This window comes from Mastigoproctus giganteus, chromosome 3 (genome assembly GCF_048544385.1).
Source record: "Mastigoproctus giganteus isolate SK-2022 chromosome 3, ASM4854438v1, whole genome shotgun sequence".
Taxonomy (NCBI): Eukaryota; Metazoa; Arthropoda; class Arachnida; order Uropygi; family Thelyphonidae; genus Mastigoproctus; species Mastigoproctus giganteus.
This window is the reverse complement of record NC_143577.1, coordinates 113,928,859-113,950,669: the sequence shown is the minus strand read 5'-3', so window position 1 is coordinate 113,950,669 and position 21,811 is coordinate 113,928,859. Positions and strand designations below refer to the sequence as shown.

The 21,811-nt window shown below is 37.3% G+C and overlaps 1 protein-coding gene across 6 annotated transcripts in view; it reads left to right on the top strand.

Moving 5' to 3' along the window:
• The window catches only part of LOC150088229 (TIP41-like protein), a 299,210-nt gene that overhangs the window by 149,470 nt on the left and 127,929 nt on the right, over positions 1 to 21,811 (top strand). For all 6 annotated transcript variants that reach the window (XM_090370642.1, XM_090370645.1, XM_090370640.1 and 3 more), the window contains one exon: positions 19,547 to 19,646. In XM_090370642.1, coding sequence (XP_090226768.1) covers positions 19,547 to 19,646 — 100 coding nt within the window. The remainder of the gene's footprint in view (positions 1 to 19,546; positions 19,647 to 21,811) is intronic.

Genomic DNA, 21,811 nt, shown 5'->3' with positions numbered 1-21,811 from the left:
CTTTTTTTCTATTCTGTATCCATTCATTAATAGGTTATATTTTACATTGTTTTCTGATTTCCTCATTTTTAACTTTATCTCTCAGTGTTTTATTAGTTTTTTCATTTGTAAGTTTCATTTATTTGTTTTATTTTTTCTGTTGTACCTTTTGTTTCAGCTGCTAATGCTATTATAGGTTTTACTATTGTTTTATATATTTTAAACTTTAGCATTCCAATTGATATTTGGATTCTTCTAAATTATATTATTTTATCCCCCTGATATTTTACTTGTTTTCAATGCTGGTTCTTCTACTTCTTCATGAGTAATTCTTGAACTATTTATCTTTATTCCTAATTCTTAGGTCCTTTGTTTTCCTTATGGATATTTTCATATTATGTTTTAATAGATATAATATTTTCGTTAAAGTGATGTAGCATTCTTTGCAAGTTGTTTTCATTTTTTACCATTAATACTGCATCATAACGTAGCAATTAGCATAGCGCATAACTAGTATTGCAGCGAAATAGTATGGTTTTAATTGTGAGAAATAAGTACCTAAGGGGTTCTAATCACATAGTTTGTCTTTTATTTATTTTTTTGTTTTTAACTAAAATTTTACCTTTAGTAAGGATATAACTAATTAAAAACTCTGCAAATGTAACATATTTTAAACTTATAGCATAATACGTATCACTACATTTAGAAACCTATTAGCTTAGTGTAGTATTGTCAATGAATGAATTAAATTGTATTTAAATGGAAATCATGCCCCAGGCAAAGAGTAGCTGGAATGCTATGGCTCGGAGGAGAACCTAAAGGGGCGATTGTCCAATGAATCATGGCCTAACTAAATGTGAAATTTAGGCAATGTTTACAGACTTATTGGGAACAGGACAGGCAGCCAAGAGGGATGTCTTTCAAGGGCATGTATGCTACTCTTCAAACTCTCATAAATCCCCATCACTGTTTTGATGGGTGCTTATGAGAGTTTGAAGAATAGGGTAGATGCCCTTGAAGGAATTAAAATGGGGAGCCCATCAAGCTCTCAGCTGCCTAACTCATCACCAAAGCTCACACTTGTACATTAGACAACACAGCAGCAATCTTTTTTTAAGAAGAAGAAGAAGAAGAACTCTTTATTGCATACAGAACGCACATGCTGTACACAATACCCTTCACGGCTACAAGCCAGGGGTTTACAGTAAAGGCTAATACAATATTACAGTAAAGGCTAATATAATGTAATACACAGGATGAGATAGGAGAAAAAATAATATTATTACTAATTATACAAGTGTAGGAAAGCAAATGAAAAATTTACATATGAACATATATACACAACAGCATGTTATCAGGTTAAATTATTCTACAGGGAGCAGTCCTTTTACAGTGCTGGAGTCATCGAAGCAGGAGCAGAAAGTTGGAACAATGTAATGAGGGATCCATGGGAGTGATGGACAGGTCCTTGGGAGCAGGTTCTAATGTCCTGTGACGTGGTCCTCAGAAGGAAGCGGGTGGAGTAAGTTCTGCCTGTATTTTTTATCCAATGCAAACTTGTAGAGGGCGCCATCCAAGGAGTATAAGTACTGCAGCATTTGCACGGGTAAGAACCGATCGGATAACTTTAACTGGTTTGGGGTGGCCTGCAGGCTTGGGACTGGGATTGGGACTGGGACTCTGGATTGGCCTGAAGGCTTGGGACTGGGATCCTCCAACCGCAGTTAGCCCAGAAGTCTGGCTCTGAAATAATGCCAACCATCATTTTTACAGAAAAGACGAGTCTTCTCTCATGGATAATGGCAGGAAGCCATCTGATGTTTAGAGATGCTGCCATCTGGGTGGTCCTTCGTGCAGGGGGAAGCCGGAATTTCCATATGGCCCACTTCAATAGCCAAAATTCTCCTGCAAAAATCCGTCTTAGATGCATTGCGGCGGTTGAGGTCCAGACTTCTGCTCCATAAAGAATGACCAGATAGACACGTCTTAATATACCTGGGCCGACCGGGCTAGCCAGGTGGGTAAAGCACCTGCCTGGCAACCCAAAGGTCGCGGGTTCGAATCCCACCTCGGGCTTGGATCAAAGTACTGCAAAAACCTTGGGAGGTGCATTATGGCCACAGAAGCCGATGCGCCAACAACTACCAAAAAAAAAAAAAAAAAAAAAAATACCTGCACCCAACGGCCTGGTCATGGACATGCATACGTTGTTGCTTAAGCATCCACCGGAGTCGACAGAATTTTTTTTTGGAGTTGATCTATGTGTGGTAGAAAGGAGAATCTTCAAAGCAGAATGCACTTGTCCCACAGGAGGTAATTATTGTCAGCGATTCCATTGTCGGGAAAACAGAGAAATATGTGGAATAGAACCAGAGCATCTATGCCAGGGCCAAAAGTAGATAACATAAATAAGTAGATAAGGGCACAAAATGTGATATGGTTGACAATAATGATATTAAGAGTAGGAGACCTGAGGACATATTTAACAAGTACAGGGCAGTTGGGAAAAAGTCTGGAGTTAGGATTGATTTTGAGTGTTTGCAATTCTGCCCAGACATAATAGGAGGGATTACATGTTGAGAGCCTTGTCAATCATTTTAACCCAGGAGAGTGTGTGCAAGAGTCACAGGGTAAAATTTTTATCAGTCTGGTTTGTGCTTTTTAACAGGAGAGACTGTTTTTACAGGGATGGGATTTCCTTAAATAGAAGGGGGGCAAGAATATTTGCTGATGCTATCAAGACAGTGATAATGGGGTGAAAATCTGCTAGCTAGGGGGAGGAATATATAGAATAATAGATTAACGAGAACTGTAGGCAGGGGTGAAAGAGTTTCTTGCACTGCTTCTATTGGAACATGCAGCATCCTGGTAATCAAAGTGTCTGAGATTTCACGCCCAGCTGTGAGTCATCATGGAACATGTAAATACACTGGCTGTGTTGGGGTAACTAAGAGTAAGGACATGTACTTGTATACTTGCATGTACAGTAATGCTAGGAGTATTGAAAATTAATTTGGTGAATTTGAAGTACTGATTAAGTCATTAAATGCAGATATTGTAGGGATAGTGGAGATATGGTGTCACTCAGATATAAGCGATGCTGCATTTGAATATGAGGAGTACAATGTATAGAGGAAGCACAGAGAAGACAGGAGGGGTGGAGGGGTTATGCTCTTAGTTGAGAAGCATATTAAATCTAAGGCACTGCATGCAGTCAACATGGGTGACCAGTACAACGTTGAGTCAGTTTAGCGTGATATTAAGCACTGGAAGAACAAAATTGAGATTAGAAGTGATTTTTGGGCTTAATGACTGTGATGAGTATACCAAACAGCTATACAGAGAAAGAGAGTGAGCCAGTAAAGCAGAATGTCTTATAAGGGGGATTTTAATTTTCCAGATGTTAACTGGAATTTGTTGGTGTTGGTCACTCACACACTAGCAAGACTTTTGTAGATTTATTGGATAATTGTTTTCTTACAGCCAGTAGCTTGTTACAGAAGCAACAAGACGAAGCACTATTCTTAATTTGGATATCAGCAGTGATTCTTCATCCATTAAGAATCTGTAGGTATCACTGCCAACCCACTGGTTGGCAGTGAACACAGTGTACTAATGTGGAATTTAATTAAAGAATTGACTACTGTCAAGGGTAAAGGGAAAGGCTTTTGCTTTTATAATGGTGGATACAGTGGTCTCACTTTAAATTCTGTGCAGTAGTACCAACTGATGATGTTACCAATAGCAATTTCTAAATTTGAAGTAATCATTGAAGTTACTAGACTTTCATACCAATGAAGAAATACTGTTCAAGGCTTAGACATAAACGGATGTCTGATGAAGTATTGCAACAAGTAGCAAAGAAGAAAAATGCAATGGAATGCATATAAATTATCACCTTTTAAGATGAGGCAGAAGCATGTGATTCTTATAAATTAGTCCGGAGTCAAGTCACAAAAGAAGTTAGGCAAGCTAAGGCAGGTTATAGGAAGTCTCTAGCAAAGAACAGCAACAAAGACTTCTGTGCTTATATTAATAGTAGAAGGAAGGAAACATAAAAGTACTACATATGGGAAACAGCAACCCCAGAGCAACGTATCAACTCTGTGGTACTTCATTGACAGTGGTAGAGAATGAAAGGGACCTGGGGGTGGTTGTGCAGGCAGATATGAAGTTCTCTGAGCAGTGCAGATGGGCTGCAAGAGTAGCTCATGGTGTATTGTTGATGATATATAGGAATTTTTCTAGCAGGGATAAGGAGGTGATTATTCCCTTGTATAAGGCAATGGTCAGGCCACACCTAGAGTACTGTATACAGGTCTGGAGGCCTCATTTCAAGAAGGATGTAGAGATGCTGGAACGAGTACAGAGAAGGGCAACAAGATTAGTGAATGGAACAAAGGGGTGCTCTTACGAAGAAAGGCTTAAGTTTTGCAAATTACAGTGTCTGGAGACTAGGCACCAGCGAGGTGATCTGATAGAGGTGTATAAAGCCTTGAATGGTTTGAGCATGCTCAATACTGATGGGATTCTTCTTCTTGCTCAGAATAATCACCTGAGAGGGCATAAAGACGGATGTAGGATAGATGTGAGGAAATTTGCCTTTAGCCAGCAGGTGGTTGGTTAGTGGAACAGATTTCCATCCCTTCTCGTGGAAGTTGATAGCCTAAATAAGTTTAAGGCTCTGGTGGACAGGTATTTTGAATGAACAGAGGGGTGAAGTGGAGGTGGTTATTTTTTATTTATTTATTTTTTTTTTTTTGGCTGATGCTGCATAAGCTTGCTTTCTTGCATCAAATGCCATCTTACATCAAATGCCTATTTCTTGCATCAAATGCATCAAATGCCTGCATCATTGACATCGTGGCATCAGAGTTACCCCATTGGCATCGTGGCCCAATGCTGAGAAATGGAATAGGTATTTTGCTTCTTCATTCACACATGAGGAATTCTTTAAGGGAGGAGATGCCAGAAGTTTATCAAACTCTAATGGGGATCTAAATGATTTTTTGATAACTGAAAGTAAAGTGGAAGATAAATTGAAGCAAAACTAAAAAAGACTGCTGTTGTGGATGGGATCTATCTAATCATGATAAGGGAGGCAGAAAAGCAAGGAGGCAAACCTTTAGCCATAATTATGAGAGCATCCTTGGATCCAGAGGAGGTCCCTGTGGACTGCAGATGTGCAAATGTAGTCCCCATTTCATAAAGTGATCAAATGGTGATATGAGTAATTACAGATATGTTAGTGTAACATCTGTTCCAGGGAAAATAATGGAGTCACTGGTTGTTGCACAAGTAATGCAGGATAATCTAGACAGGAATGTAATTATACTGCAGTCACACCACACAGTCTTGTGTAACCATTCTGATTGGTGTAACCATACTGTGATCCAATGACTGGATGCACAAATCATTTTGGTATCATGTACTTGGATTTCAGGAAGGCTTTTGCACATAAAAGAGCACTGTACAAACTGGAGCAATGTGGCATTAAGGGCAGTTTACTACTATGGATAAAGGTTTGGTTGAATGAATAAAGACAGGGAGTGGTTATCAATGGGCACTGCCCTTCATGGACTAAAGTTATTGGTGAAGTTCCCCAGGGTTCAATGGGCCCCTGGGCTCATTGTTGTTTTCATTATTTATTATTGATTTTGCTGATGGTATATCAGGTTTAATGTTTAAGTGTGCAGATGATACAAAGGTTGACAGGGTGGTTAATGACAGTGATCAGAGCGAGCTACTGCAACAAGATCTAGGAACATTTATGTTGATGGGCTGAGAAATGGCAGTTAAAGTTTAACATTGACAAATGCAAGGTACTACCCTCATATATTGTCTGTATATCTATATCTCTGCTTACTTCTTTTAATTATTTAAGAACAGAACTTTGTGTGACTTGAAGATTTCTATTATATCTTTTTTTTTTAACTCAATTGAAAGCTTTTGTTAAATATGTTAAACATATAAATTGGTCTATTACAACGGTGGGCAAATGCGGCTCTCAGAGCCGCATGCGGCTCTTCGTTGAGTTAAGTGCGGCTCCCATTAAATCTTTTTTTTATTATTATTTCAGAACTTTTTTCACTGAATCTTGTTAAATTAACTAAGTAATATTTTGTTATACGGATTTTATGTTGTGTTTATTTTTTTTTTATGTCTAGATATTTTGCTATTTTTTATTTTGATTATAAATAAATCCGCGTGCATTTACACTGCTGGCGCGCCATCAGCGGACTTGTGCAACACTATGTGACCAAACTTCCCATAAGAGTTTCAATTCCAGACTTTGGAATTAAATTTATTTAAATTTTTTGATTTTTTGATAACATGACCTCTTTGATAAAATATCAAAAAACGAAAATACGAACAAGAAAATAGAATCTTTCAAGAAGAATTGGGTAGAAAATTTTGCTTTTATTGACAATAATGGAAAGTCTGTGTCTTATTTGTAAAGTTACAATTGCAAACTACAAAGTAAGCAATTTACGTCGACATTACGAAGTAAATCATCCCCGCTTTTCAACTCAATATCCACTCAATTCAAAATTGCGAACAGAGAAACTTAAGTCCTTGCAATTTGGTCTTCATAAGCAACAAGGACTCTTGCCTTCTTTTAGTCGCGAAGATGACAGAGCAAACGAAGCTAGTTTTTTGATAGCTTGGAATATTGCTCGTGCCAAACGTCCATATGGAGAAGGAGAATTTATTAAAAGAAACTTGGAAGAAGTGGTTAAAGTTTTGGATCCAGATAATACAAAACTACAAAAATTGATCGCACAGGTTCCTATCACGCCGTACAACTGAGCGTCATATTGGTGCAATTAGTAAAAATGTTGAAAATAGTTTGATGTGTGATTTGAAAAATTGTACAGCATTTAGTTTAGCTCTCGACGAGTCTACAGACATTCAGAATGTTCCACAATTGGCCGTTTTTGTCCACTTTGTATGTATCTGCAGACGTAAATGTGAAGGAAGAAATGTTAGACCTAGTAGCTCTTATCGAAACAACTGGCGGTATCGATGTTAGAAATGCGCTTGATGAAGTAATGAACAGGTTTGAATTGCCTCGTGATAAACTTGTAAGTGTTGCGACCAACGGAGCGCCTGCAATGATAGGGAAAAACCAAGGTCTCAATTGTCTTTTAAACAACGATCCTAAAATTCCACTTTTCTTACCTCTTCACTGCATAATTCACCGCGAGCATCTCATAGCGAAGTACTTCAAATAGGAAAATGTGTGGAAGATTGTTTTGCAGATTGTGAATTTAATTAGAACAAATGCCAAAACACATCGTCAATTTAAGAACTTTTTAGAAGAGTTGCGAATGAATGACGAAACAGATGAATTGCCCAATGATTTATCCCTGTGGTGTGTTGTAAGATGGCTGTCAACTTACAATGTTTTGAGCCGTTTTGTGGAACTCCTAAATCCTATCATAACATTTACAAAAGAAAAAGGAAAAAAAATACTCAGAATTAGAAAATGAAACTTGGCTTTCTGACTTAACGTTCCTTACAGACATTATAGAACATTTGCAAAAACTTAATTTGGCTTTACAAGGAAAGAAAAAAATTATTATTGATTTGTCACAAACAGTATTTAGTTTTGAAGCTAAACTTCGGCTTTTTGTGTTGGATCTTAAGAACAAAATATTTAATCATTTTCCACGAGTAAAAGCAAATATAATTAATATCAAAGAAGAAAAGTTAGACGAATACAAAGAAAAATTGGAAGAATTGCAAGCAGATTTCAAACATAGGTTTGAAGATTTGAAAAGTTTTGAAATCTGCATTTGCATATTTTGTGAATCCATTTATTTGTGATATTATTGAAGATGGATTTCCAATTTCTAAAATAATACTTGTTGAAAAAGCGGCTGGCGAATTGGAGTTATTAGATATGAAAGAGGATCAGGCATTGCAAATGCAGCACAAATCTACTTCTATAATTGAATTTTGGAAACTCGTGCCAGAATCAAAATATCCACATTTAAAGAAAGCTGCTTGCCGTCTAATTTCAATTTTTGGTACAACATATTGCTGTGAATCTTTGTACTCCACAATGAAGTTCTTGAAGTCGAAATATCGTTCACAGTTGACCAATCATCATCACACTGAATTGCTGCGAACGGCTTTAACAAAATTTATGCCAAATTTGAAAGATTTAATGAAGACCTTTGGTCTTCGTTAAATCTTTCTTGGATCTTTGAAATAATTATTTTGTATTTTCTTTCTCTTAATTATATTTTCTTATATATGCATACTTTACATAGCACTTAAGACTTGTGTAGAATATGTAATCATATTAATTTAATTAAATTAAATTTTCATTTGTGTATTTAATACTATGTAACTATGGTGTGGCTCTTTATAATATATGCAAAACCGGAATGCGGCTCTCATTGACCTCATGCGTGCCCACCCTTGGTCTATTATTTTCTTTATCATAAATATTGCATCTATGCAGGATCTGTTTTTTTCTAAATCCTTGCTTCTCATCACTTAATTCTAAAATTTCATTTGATTTTTCTGATATTGCTTTTGTATACAGTTTCAGTGAAGTGTTTAATAAATTTATCCTCTAATTTTTTTTTATATATTGGTATTGTTGTATTTTTCTGCCAGTCACTTATGTTCTTTTCTTTAAAAATCAGTTAGCATTAGCATTAGTAGAGGCATTTGATGCAAGAAAGCAAGCTTATGCAGCATCAGCCAAAAAAAAAAAAACCACTTCTACTTCACCCCTCTGTTCGTTCAAAATACCTGTCCAGCTGAGCCTTAAACTTATTTAGGCTATCAACCTCCACCACAAGGGATGGGAGTCTGTTCCACCAACCAACCACCCGCTGGCTAAAGGCAAATTTCCGCACGTCTATCCTACATCTGTCTTTCCTCAATTTGAATTTATGCCCTCTCAGGTGATTTTTCTGAGCTAGAGGAAGAATCCCATCAGCATTGAGCATGCTTAAACCATTCAAGGCTTTATACACCTCTATCAGATCACCTCGCTGGTGCCTAGTCTCCAGACAATGTAATTTGCAAAACTTAAGTCTTTCTTCGTAAGAGCACCCCTTTGTTCCATTCACTAATCTTGTTGCCCTTCTCTGTACTCGTTCCAGCAGCTCTACATCCTTCTTGAAATGAGGCCTCCAGACCTGTATACAGTACTCTAGGTGTGGCCTGACCATTGCCTTATACAATGGAATAATCACCTCCTTATCCCTGCTGGAAAAATTCCTGTATATCATTGACAATACTCCATGAGCTACTCTTGCAGCCCGTCTGCACTGATCAGAGAACTTCATATCTGCCTGCACAACCACCCCCGGGTCCCTGTCATTCTCTACCACTGTCAGTGTAGTACCACAGAGTTGATACGTTGCTCTGGGGTTGCTGTTTCCCATGTGTAGTACTTTACATTTGTCAATGTTAAACTTCATTTGCCATCTCTCAGCACATCTGATCAACCTTTCCAGATCCTGTTGCAGCACCATAGTGTCAGTAGTGTCCTTGACAACCCTGCCAACCTTTGTATCATCTGCAAACTTGGACATTAAGCTTGATATACCATCATCAATATCATTTATAAATACAGAAAACAATAATGGACCCAACACTGAGCCATGAGGGACTCCACTAATAACATTAGTCCACGATGAGCAGTGTCCATTGATTACCACTCTCTCCCCTCAACCACCCCTTTATCCGTAGCAGCAATTTGCCTCCAATGTCACACTGCTCCAATTTGTGTAGCAGTCTTCCATGTGCAACAGTATCAAAAGCCTTTCTAAGATCCAAGTATATAATATCAAAGTTATTCCCTGCATCCAGTTCTTTTGTGACTGCATCATAGTATCCAATCAAGTTGGTCAGGCAAGACTTCCCCTTAACAAAACCATGCTGTGTCTGAGCTATAACTGAAGTCTTGTCTAAATGATCCTGCAGTGCTTCTTTAACCAGTGCCTCCATTAATTTTCCTGGAACAGAAGTTAAGCTCACAGGTCTATAATAACTTGTGTCAGCCTTTGATCCTCCTTTGTGAATTGGGGTCACATTTGCACATTTCCAGTCTATGGGTACCTCCCCGGAGTCCAAGGAAGCTCTCATAATTATGGCTAAGGGTTTGCTTACTTCCTTTGCTGCCTCCTTTAATATAACTGGATAGATCCCATCCACCCCGGGTGCCTTTCTTGTGTTTATCTTCAACAGTTTCTCCTCCACTTTACTCCCAGTTATTTCAAGATTCTGTAGCTTACTGCTAGAGTTGAATACACCTCTGGCATTCCCCTTGCTGAATAACTCCTCATGTGTGAATGTCGATGCAAAATATTCATTTAGTTTGTTAGCTACCTGAGCAGGATCATCAACAGTTGACCCATCGATATCAAGTGGACCAATCTGATTCATCCCCTTCCTTCTAGAGTTTACATAAGTAGAGAACTCTTTGCTGTTTTTCTTTGTATCCCTTGCCAAAGATTTCTCGTAATCTGCCTTCGCCTGCCTAACCTCCTTTGTAACTTGGTTGCATATCAACTTGTATCTATCATAGGCTTCTGTGTCATGTGTTAATTTGTAAGTATCCCATGCATTTTTCTTCTCTGCCATATGCCTCATTAGTTCATCTGACATCCATTTAGGCCTAAACCTTGAACAATATTTCTTAGTTGGTATGTAAAGCCTAGTAGCTTCCAAGATAAGTTCTTTGAATGCTTCCCATTTTGAATTTGCTGTTGGTAACATCATCAGTTGGTCCCACTGTATAGAATTTAAATACTGTCTCAGTCCATCGTAGTCGCCTTTACGAAAGCAATAACCCTTCCCTTTACCCCTAATGGTAGTTACCTCTTTGAGTAAATCCCACTTCAGCACACTGTGATCACTGCCACCTAGTGGTTCATTTATCTGCAGATTCTTAATGCATGAAGAATCACTGCTGATAATCAAATCAAGAGTATTCCTCCCTCTAGTTGCCTCCCGAACATGCTGATGTAGAAAACAATCATCCAATAAATCCACAAAAGCCCTGCTTGTGTGTGAGTAACCAGCCCCCAAATTCCTGTCAATATCTGGGAAATTAAAATCTCCCATTATAAGACTCTCTGATTTACTGGCCCACTCTATTTCCCTGTACAGTTCCTTATTATACTCATCAGAGTCATTAGGCCTATAGCACACTCCTACTCTCAATTTTGATCTCCCAATGCTTATGTCACACCAAACTGAATCAACACTGCACTGTCCAGCAATGTCGACTGGCTTCACTTCCTTGGTTTTTATGTGTTTCTTAACTAATAGCATATTAGCATATTAGTTTCTTAACTAATTTTCATAATCCACAAATGCCAGGCATAATGGTGTTTTATATTCATTTGCTTTCTCCATTAGCTGTGATATTACGTGAAGGTGATCCATAGTTGAGAATCCTGTCCTAAAGCCAGCTTGCTCTTTTGGTTGACTCTCATCAAGTATTCTTTCTAATCTGTTAGTAATGACCCTTGTGAACAACTTGTAGATATGGGATAACAAGCTAATTGGTCTATAATTTCCAATTTCTGATTTATCTCCTTTCTTATGCAGCAAAACTATGATTGCATTATTCCACTGCTTAGGCATCACACCTTTTCTAATGCACTTTGTGAAGAGCCTTGCCAGTTTTTGTGTTATGTCTCTTCCTCCCAATTTTAACAACTCTACAGTAACTTCATCTTCCCCAGGGGCTTTCCGATTCTTCATTTTCTTCAATGCATGTTCTACCTCATCAGGAAGCATACCGGGTATGTCGTATGTGTTGCTACTTTGCAATCCATCTTCCCCACTGCTGGTATCATTCCCTCGCTCCTTGTATAATTCTCTATAGTAGTCTTCTGCTATTTGAATTATGCCTTCTCTGCTGTTTATAAGTACATCATCGCTATTCTTCAGTTTCAGTATCATTTGTCTTTCTGTATTACTGCTCATGGCTGCTGATTTAAATCCTTTGTTTTCCCTTAATGCTTGTTCTACTTTTCTTGTGTTAAATCTTCTTATGTCCTCTCTGAGTCTCTTTCTAATGGCTTTGCATAACTCAGTATACTCAATTTTCTCCCTGTCAGTGTTTTTCTTGCTCTTCATTTGTCGTCTTTGGTTCATCATGACAAGTGTTTCTTGACTAATTTTTTCTTCTTTGGATTTCTGTTTCCCTATAAGTTTCTTGGGCTTTATCACTTTCAGAAAGTTGTAATATTCCTCGTCGATATCTTGGTCCTGAGCAGTCTGCAGAAGCTCAAACTTGTTCTTCAGTTCCAGTACATACTGCTTTTTCTCGTCCTCTGTTATTTCAAAGACCTTTGTATTATTTACTCGAGTCAGTTTTTTCCTTTCCTTTCCTACATCTATATCAAGTGTACATCTTACCATTCTGTGATCACTTCCAACATTTACCTTATTCAGGACGGTAACATCATTCACAATATATCTTCTGTTAGTGAGGATGAAGTCGATTTCATTAGTTGTTAATCCATTTGGACTCTTCCATGTCCACTTTCTGTTCACCCTTTTCTTGAAAAAAGTGTTCATTACTGACATTCCTTGAGATTCTGCAAATTCCACAAGTCTTTCACCTCTTTTATTTCTTTCACCAATTCCAAAATTTCCTATAGTTCCTATTTCTGCGCTGTTTTGCCTTTTTCCAACCTTAGCATTGAAGTCCCCCATAATAATAGTGTAGTGGGTTTTCTGCTCATCTAGAAGACTCAGTTTCAGAGTACATTTCTTCAACCTCTTCATCATCATGGCTCGATGTTGGTGCATAAATCATTATAATCTTTAGCTTGTACCTCTTAGAAATCTTGAGTATTAGTCTTGACACCCTTGGTGACGTACTTTTGAATTCCAAAATGTTGTTTTTAAAATCTTTATGGACCAGAAACCCAACTCCACCTTCACTCCTTTCACTGTTTCCATTGGTGTACAGCAGATTTCCACTTGATAAACTTATAAGTGATTCATTTCTTCTTCTTGTTTCAGCCAAACCGATGATATTCCAATTCACATTTTCTAATTCCTTTTCCAGCTCTAATATCCTGTCTTCACCGATGAGTGATCGTACGTTATAACAGGCCAAGTTCAATTTCCGTGCATGGCAGCCTGGTCGTACCCAGAGATTCTTAGCACCCTCTGCTTCCACTCTGATCCTCTCACTGCCGTAAGAGGGAGAGTGAAAGCTGCTGGGGACTGAGGGCCATTTGTATTGTTGTGCTCTCATTGCTGGAGGGTTTGGTCTTTTCCTCTTCACGCTGACCAGGCGTCTTGAAGAGAACCACTCTACACGTTCGTTGCCACCTAAGTGACGTAACAGGGCTTACCATCGAGAAGGTGTGCATGAGTGGATTTTAGGGAGGCAGGCCAACCGGACTTCTCCTAAATCTTCTGTAATAGAGAGATATTGGATCCATCAGTGTTTTAGGCTGAGTGTCTGATAACACACAGGATACCTGTTCCCCTCTAAGCCCCATGGTATAAAAGTATTAAATTGAATTGGTAATCTTTAATGACATTTGTGAAAATAGACTGATAGCATGTTTTGTAGAAGGAAGGTGGGAAGCATTGCTTCATCCAGTGAGTTGGTTAAGTGGGCTTCTGCTGTAATAGCAGCACACTCTGTGTTTAAGTTTAGAATAAGTGAGCTAGTTTCTGTATACCTCTCCATTTGGTAATAACCTATTGTAGGAGGCTTTATTAAATTTTCCTTATGTTAATTTGAATGGAAAATCAACATATGTATCTTGGGTTAGTCTGTTGTTAATTTAAAAAATTCTCATTTTGTCAGAATGATTTGGGAGCCATCATCCTAAAGGCAGCTTAGAGTTGGATTGGTAGATGCAGTGTCTTCTGCTGTCATGCTGGACTTACTATCAAAGGTTCTTATTAATCATTGTCACATTGTCCAGTTTTCAAAAGTGAACTTCATCATAAACTTTAAAATTTTTCTCCATATTTCCCTGACCAGACAGGATTTCTGTGTCAATTTGCCATTTCATGTTTGTTGAATATTTTCTCTTCAGTCTTCGCTATTTTTAGAAGTTTTAGCAAGCCACCTTTTTTTTTTTTTTTTGCAAAACTACTTTCCTTCCTACTTTTTTTTTTCTCCCTTTTGATAGCCACGCTTATATTTTTGAATCTTATCTCAATCAGAATTTGCGATCAATTTTAAGTGCCCCAAAAAGTATAACAGAAAATTGCATGTGGAATGTTAATGTTTATAACTCAATTTGTTTTTCTATATTCTCTATTATGTAGCATAGAATGGAACGGAAAGTAAAATAAAATGACCAGTTGTAGTTAAACTAGGTTTAATGTTAAATACATACGATAAATAGTAAAAACAGAATATGTTAGATTTAGGTTGCCTTTCATCAGTTAACTGTTGGATTGAAAGTTTTAGGAACGTAGAACTTAAGAGCGTGCGATGGCAGTCGTACACAGTGAACTGCGTGATGCAACAACTAACTGTTGGAAGTTGAAGTCTGTGGTTGTGATGTATGTGAACATTGCCACCATTTGTCAGTCATGGGAATGGTTGCTTCAATAATAGGATGAACACGACATCCTCTGTTTCTGTTGATGGGAGTATTAGAGCATGTGATGTGCAGTGACTCCAACCAGGTGCAACATCGATAATGGCGGGACCGATTGACAACTATGACATTGCGGCGTGGGTCAGTGTCGTGTCGGGTTGACCAGATGTGCTCAGCAATGGCCGAGTATCCTATGTCCGCTAAGCGAATGGCTCTTTTGTGTTCTGAAATATGTTTGCCAAGTCTTCTGCCAGTTTCCCTGATGTAGCAGCTATGCAGTCATCACAAGAAATGCAGTAGATTAGTCCACTCTGTAGTAAAGTGGGAACTGGTGTTTTCACTTTGGAGATGAGGAATCGCAATTTCTGCCTAGGAGTTGTACGCACTTTATCCCATGAGATTTCAGGACCCTAGAAACCTGATGTGAAATGTTTGGGTAGTATGGGATAAAGGCGCTCGTGCGGAGTCATTACCTTGAATGGTCATGTTGGTTAATACGTGGTCACGGGCCTGTAGGTCGCACCTATCTAGGGTACTGGTGGGATAGCCACATCTCATAAGATCTGTCTTGACCCTAGCAATCTCGGTGTGTCTCTCATCTGCAAATCACTTTGTTTTTATAAATAAAAAATTCTACACAGTACCAAAACACATCACATAAGGGGTTACTTACAAATTGAACTGTTAGTTGTCCGATGGTATCAGGGGTTTCTGCCATCTCCTCTTACAAATTGGACTGTGTAGTCACTAGAAGTCACTTTATTAATTGCACAATTCACAGCCGTGTCATTTTTAGATCTTAACCTGCTATGTCTTCACTAAACCAACTCCACAGTGCTTGAAGAGAAATTTGCATGGTATAGATGGCCGCAGGACCATGTAGAAACTTCCAAAAAAGTTCTTGAACTATCTGAGAACGCTGCAGAAGTTTATGGATTATTCCATATATTTTTTCCAAATATCTAAATCTCTTAGAATGATCCTATAACATTACATTATCCTTTAATGCTCTGGAATTTTCCATATTCTTCTTGAACATCCTTCTGATTTGTTGTTAAAAGTGTAATATTTGTTGAATGTAGTCTGTTTTGCATTTCTACTTTACAATTTTATTTAATTATTAATTCATTATTTAGTTCATTACAGTATTAGCTATCGTTTCCCATTTTTTTGTGTTCTGAATTGACTTTTTCTTGTTGCACAGTTTTTCTATATTTTCATTGCTTCTTTGCCTTTTTGCCTGCTAATTTTTATTTTTTACTAGCACTGGGTGTAGAGTGGTGCTTTTCTCACCCCTGCCTAAGGGTGGGTCTGATAGAAACAAAGACTTCTGTCTACTTTCGTAAAAAAATTATAACCTACTAAAAGCTACTTTTATGAAACAGTGGAGGCTGGTCAAACAAGGATAAAGCTTTAATTTAAAGAAATCTTTTATTATTATTTTGATTTTTTTTAACAGCCTTTTCAATGTGTTAAACAGAATATCTTATGTAAAAATATGAAAAATTATTACAGTAAAGAAACAGAGTATTGCTCTCAGGAGATCAACAAGCCTAAAATATAAGATCCATCTTCAGTCATGAAATGACTAGTTCCTCCCAGTTTTCAGTTTGAAATTGTTCATGAGAAACAAGTGTGCCTCAGATAATCACAGCTTCTGCTGCACAACTGTGAGTTGAAGAAAACAAAATGTCCTAAATGTTGGAAATACAGCATATAGACTTGTATTTAATGCCTTCTTTTCCAAAGCAAAAATATCCCAAAATGCCCAATTGTTGGATTGTTCTGTGGATTTAAAGAGTTAAATGTTTAGTGCACACAAAGCAGTTTGTATAAATCACACTTCATGAATATTTAGCCAGTCTTGAACAGCATTTTGGGCAGAGGAATGGGATCCTGAGCTATACAATGTTTTTCAGCTCACACAACATACACATTGGTTTCTTGAACATAAAATTTAATGTAGAATAATCTCTCTTCTCTCCCCCTACCGACCAAGTAGGAAAGCAAGCATATTTTTTCATAGTTGGTGAAGACTTCCAACAGACTCTGTATAATATTATTATACTCTGTATAATATTATACTGTAATTCATTAAATATTTCTGAAGGTCATTGAAACAGAATGCTTTTTAGAATTGTACTAAGTTTTTTCCAGTTGCAATAGCATAATGATTTAAGAGAGAGGAACAACATATTATTCTCAGTCTCTCTTTTCTTAAATTCTACTACTTTTCTTTGCACGACATGCTCTCCTTATAATTGCACTTTCATAATCTAATAAGTAAGTATATATACAGGGGGTTTCAAAGGTGATGGTCAATAATTTAAAGGTGAACTGTACAGACTACAATATGCAAATAAAGTCTAGTAAACATGGATCCTCAAGTGAATCGTTTTCGAGATATTGCACATTTCTAGTTGGGATCCACCACTGACAAGATGAACTGTACAGAGTTGGGATTTTTATTTTTTTACTAGCACTGGGCGTAGAGTAAACCCACTGCTGGGTTTACTCGTGATGGTATTTTTAATTTTCATAACTATCACGTTTGGTCTTACGAAAATCCTAATGCAATTCACAAGTCACGACATCAGCAATGTTTCTCATTGAATGTCTGGGCAGGACTACAAGGGACTGTCTAATTGGACCATACTTTCTGCCAAACGGGCTAACGGGAGAGCTGTACCTTCAGCTCCTGCAGAATGTTCTTCCAGACCTTGATGATGATAATGTTCCACTTCAGCAACACCAGAACATGTGGTTTATGCATGATTGTGCACCGGCACATTTTGCTCGAGTTGTGGCTCGGTATCTAACTAGAAGATACGGTCAACAGTGGGCCTGTGATGTGGCTTCCCAGATCACCAGACTTAAATCCTATGGATTTTTGTATCTGGGGGTCATGTAAAAAGCTTGGTGTACACTTCTGACATTAACACATTTGAGAAATTGCAGCGTTGGGTTGAAGGAGCCTTTCAGAAAATCAGAAATGACCCAGGAATGCCTGAGAGGATTTGCAACTCAGTGCAGAGAAGACTACAAAGCTGCATATGGATGCATGGACAGCATTTTGAACACCTTTTGTAACATCTGTAAAATCCTATTGTGTTGAAACCAAAAATTAAAAATGTATTATGTTATGTTTAATAAAACCACCCTTAGCAAAGGATTCACAGCTTTTTGCTAAACTAGTGCTCCCATAGTCAGTGGTGGATCTTAACAGAAAATGTGGATTACTCAAATGGTTCATTTGTGGCCCAATGTTCACTGCTTATTTTAGTTTGTACTTTTCACCTTTAAATTATTGACCATCATTTTTGAAACTGTATTGACCCTTAAGTCTTTCTGATATTTACTTTATTTTTATTTTTTTCCTGTAGTGTTCCTCCCCCTCCTCAAATTTAACAGCTATTTTTATGTAAACCGAAGCTTTCTCTCTTTTCAGTGCCACATGCATGCATTAGTAAACAATGTAATTATGCTACTGTGACAATTGTGGCATTAGAGAACAATAATTATTGATTCATATTTGTGAAGAATGAATTATTTTTCACAAAGTGCTAAACCTGTATCATTGTTTATGCATGTAATGCAAAGAACAAATTACAATTACAGTATTTTGGATATGAAATCAGTTATAATAAATCTTCACTAATTTTGTTATTAAGGAGAGGGTAATTATAATGTTGTTTATAGTTTATTGGGCTAAAAATGCTGACATAAGACACGAAGGTAGATTATACCTTTAACTTTTGCATGTGTCCAACTGCCCATGCTCTGTGGCATCGCCGGACATGGCGCCATCAGTAAGGTGAGTGTACATGGTTGTGCTGTATGTGTCTTTAGAGTACCTAATTTTAGAATTACCTCGACTTAAAATAAATTCCTAGAAATAGTGAAATTTATTTTTAATGATTCCACATATGTGTTATGATATTTTTGAGGATATTAAGATATAAGATGGACCATAATGATGTCCTAGAATAACCTGCCATAGAAAAATAAAGGGAGCAAAAGGTATTTATACTCGTTCACCTCCTTATGAATGGAAGGAAATTTGTGGGAGGGATGGATAGTACGCAACTGCTACCACTGAGGAATCAATGACATCTAAGACATGAACAAAGCGATTCTGATCTTGGAACTGCCATTGTAGCAAAAGCTTTTGGTAAATAATACATATGCATGTTTTGAAACATCAGGTGGACTGTGTGTAGTTGGGTAGTCAAAAATATTATCTGCATATTTATAAGACGAATTGATTTAAAATCTACAAATAAAGATTGTGTATTTATATAAAATATAAAGAATTTGCCGTTTCTAGAAGAATAAATAACATCTAACATCTCTAGTAGTATTAGAACATAGCGAATTTTTTGTTTTTATACCCATACCCATTTTTCAAGGCATGTGAAGATTTTATCAAAAAACACTATTTACACATAATATGATTAGTTAAGCAATAGGTATATGCTTAAGTTCATTACATTAAAGTGAACCCAAGGACTGCAAATTTTGCCCTGTCATTTAAAACAGAAATATAGTGAACAATGTGTTTATATGAAAGGCTACTAGGCCAATCGGATATCTTGGAAATAATTTTGGCACACTAGTTAAATGATTTAACTTCGTTATAATTTGTAACATATGATGATTGGTGATTCCCTCCTACTTCTTTCTCTCAGGGTACTCAAATTTTTTTTTTGGCTGGTGCAGCATAAGCCTCAGGCTTCCTTGCACCATATGGCTAATAATAATAAGTTCATTTTTGCAGAAAAATTTCCACTTTTTTATTTTCTCTCTCCCTCTCTCTCTCTGTTGAACATATCAAATTAAATGAAACCTTTTAACTTAAATATTTAATTTCATTAACTTAAAGTTAATTATACTATTATTTATATGTTATTAAAATTATACTATTATTTAATTATATGTTATTAAAATAAGTGTAATAAATGACCAACCATTGTGATAAATAACATAGCAGTTGATTTCATTTGAAGGGCATGCAGTGAGCATGTGAAGGAGGTTGTGAAACCCTTTGACTGGACTTTTTCTACAGATTACAGAGGTACTTTAATATCAGAGGAGAGAGCATTAAAGGTAATTCATATTAATTAAAATAGCTCTATGTTTCCTCTTACATGTATATTTTAAACACCTCTTGTGTTTCATATATGTGAGTTGTACTTTCAGGACTTGAAAAGAATTTACATAAACATATTTCCAAAACGCATGTTGAAAAAAAGCCATAAGTTAGGGTTGAATTTGAAAGCATCTGTAATTCTGCCCAGACACAATAGGAGGGAGTATATGATGATAGCCATGTCAATCAGTTCAGCCCTGCAGACATTGTGCAAGGCTCGTGGGGTAGAATTTTTCTCAGCCTCGTCTGTGCTTGTTAACAGGAGAGACTGCTTCTACAGGGATGGGATAAACTTAAATAGAAAGAATGCAAGAATATTTGGTGATGCTATCGAGGCAGCATCGGCATCGATAGGATCAACAATCAAGGCAGTTTTAGGTGAATCGGAAAACTGCTAGCTTGGCGATACACGGACTAATAGATTAACAATAGCCACTGGCTGAGGTGAAAGTGATTCTTGCAGTGCAAGAATCACTTTCATCTATTGGAACGAGCAGCAGCCTGGAAAACAAGGTGCAGCAGATTTCAGATATTGCTGTGAGTCATAGCGGAACAAGTAAATACATGGGCTGTGTGAGGGTACCTAAGAATAAGAACAAGTGCATGTATATTTCCGTGTACACCAATGCTAGGAGTTTACTAAATAAATTTGATAAATTTGAGGTAATGGTCAAAACATCAAAAGCAGGTATTGTTCCAATATTAAAGACATGGTGTCACATAGATATAAGCAGTGCAGAATTGGAATTTGGGGAATACAATGTATATAGACAGAATAGGAAGGGATGACTGGTTATGCTATTAGCTTTTTTTTTTTTTTTTATGTAGACCCCAAACACGAGAGGTATTAGAACCTATAGTACTTAGTACCGTGCTTGGGTTGGAGGTTGAGAAGACGAGAGAAGATATTTGTTGACTTTGAACTTGAACATCTATAGACTGTAATTTTCAGGAAATACGTATGAAGGAAGATTGTTCCAGAAAACGGCAGTTGAATGAATAAATGAGGAAGATGAAAAGTTGGTTCTGTGAGTTTGAAATTGGACAGTAAATGGATGTTCGCTGGTGACGGCACGTGTTCGGACTGTTTTGAAAGAGAGAGCGGGAATTATAGAAGCCAATTCAGAAGAACAGTGATCATGGAAGTATCTGTAGAAGAGGCATGGAGCAGAAACATTACCGTGTATGAGAGAGAGCGAGTGGAGAGACTCTGTTAGAGATGAATCATTAATTAACCTAACTGTCCTCTTCTGAATGGAATTAAGAAGCCTAAGAGAGGTTTTGGGGGCACCACCCCAGATGTGGGAACAATATTCCATGGCAGGGCGGATTTGCGATTTATATAGAGTGAGCAGCTATTTGGAAAAAAAAGTAGAGGCTAGAGCAAAAGAGAAAAACAAAGTTTTTTAGATGCAGAGGAAGCAATATTTGTAATGTGCTTCTTCCAAGAAAGATTAGAAGTCAGGGTAATCCCGAAAAGAAATATATAATTTTGCCTAGAAATCGTAGTGTCACCAAAGGTAAGCATAGGAGCAGAAGAATCCTTTTTGCGAGATATAAGACAAGACTGAGTTTTAGAAGGGTTAAAATTAACTAAGTTGTCTTTGCCCCACTGGAGAATTACCTGAAGATCAGCATTTAAGGAATTGGTAGCAGATTTTCGAGAAGTTGAAGCCGATTGAGCAGGGCAAGGTTTCTCAAAATGGAAAGTGGAATGCAATCTGCTATCATCGGCAAAACTATGGATAGAGTTTCCAGTCAATGGAAGAAAGTCGTTAATATTTCAAGTCAGTAATTAACAATATTTCTAAGAAATATTGTTCAAGGTTTCGGCCTAAGTGGATGTCAGATGAACTAATGAGACATATGGCAGATGGGATACATACAAATTAACAGGTGACACAGAAGCCTATGATACATACAAGTTGATCTGTAACCAAGTTACAAAAGAGGTTAGGCAGGCGAAGGCAGATTACGAGAAATCTTTGGCAAGGGATGCAAAGAAAAACAGCAAAGAGTTCTTTACTTATGTAAACTCTAGAAGGAAGGGGATGAATCAGATTAGTCCACTTGTTATCGATGGGTCAGCTGTTGATGATCCTGCTCAGGTAGCTAACAAACT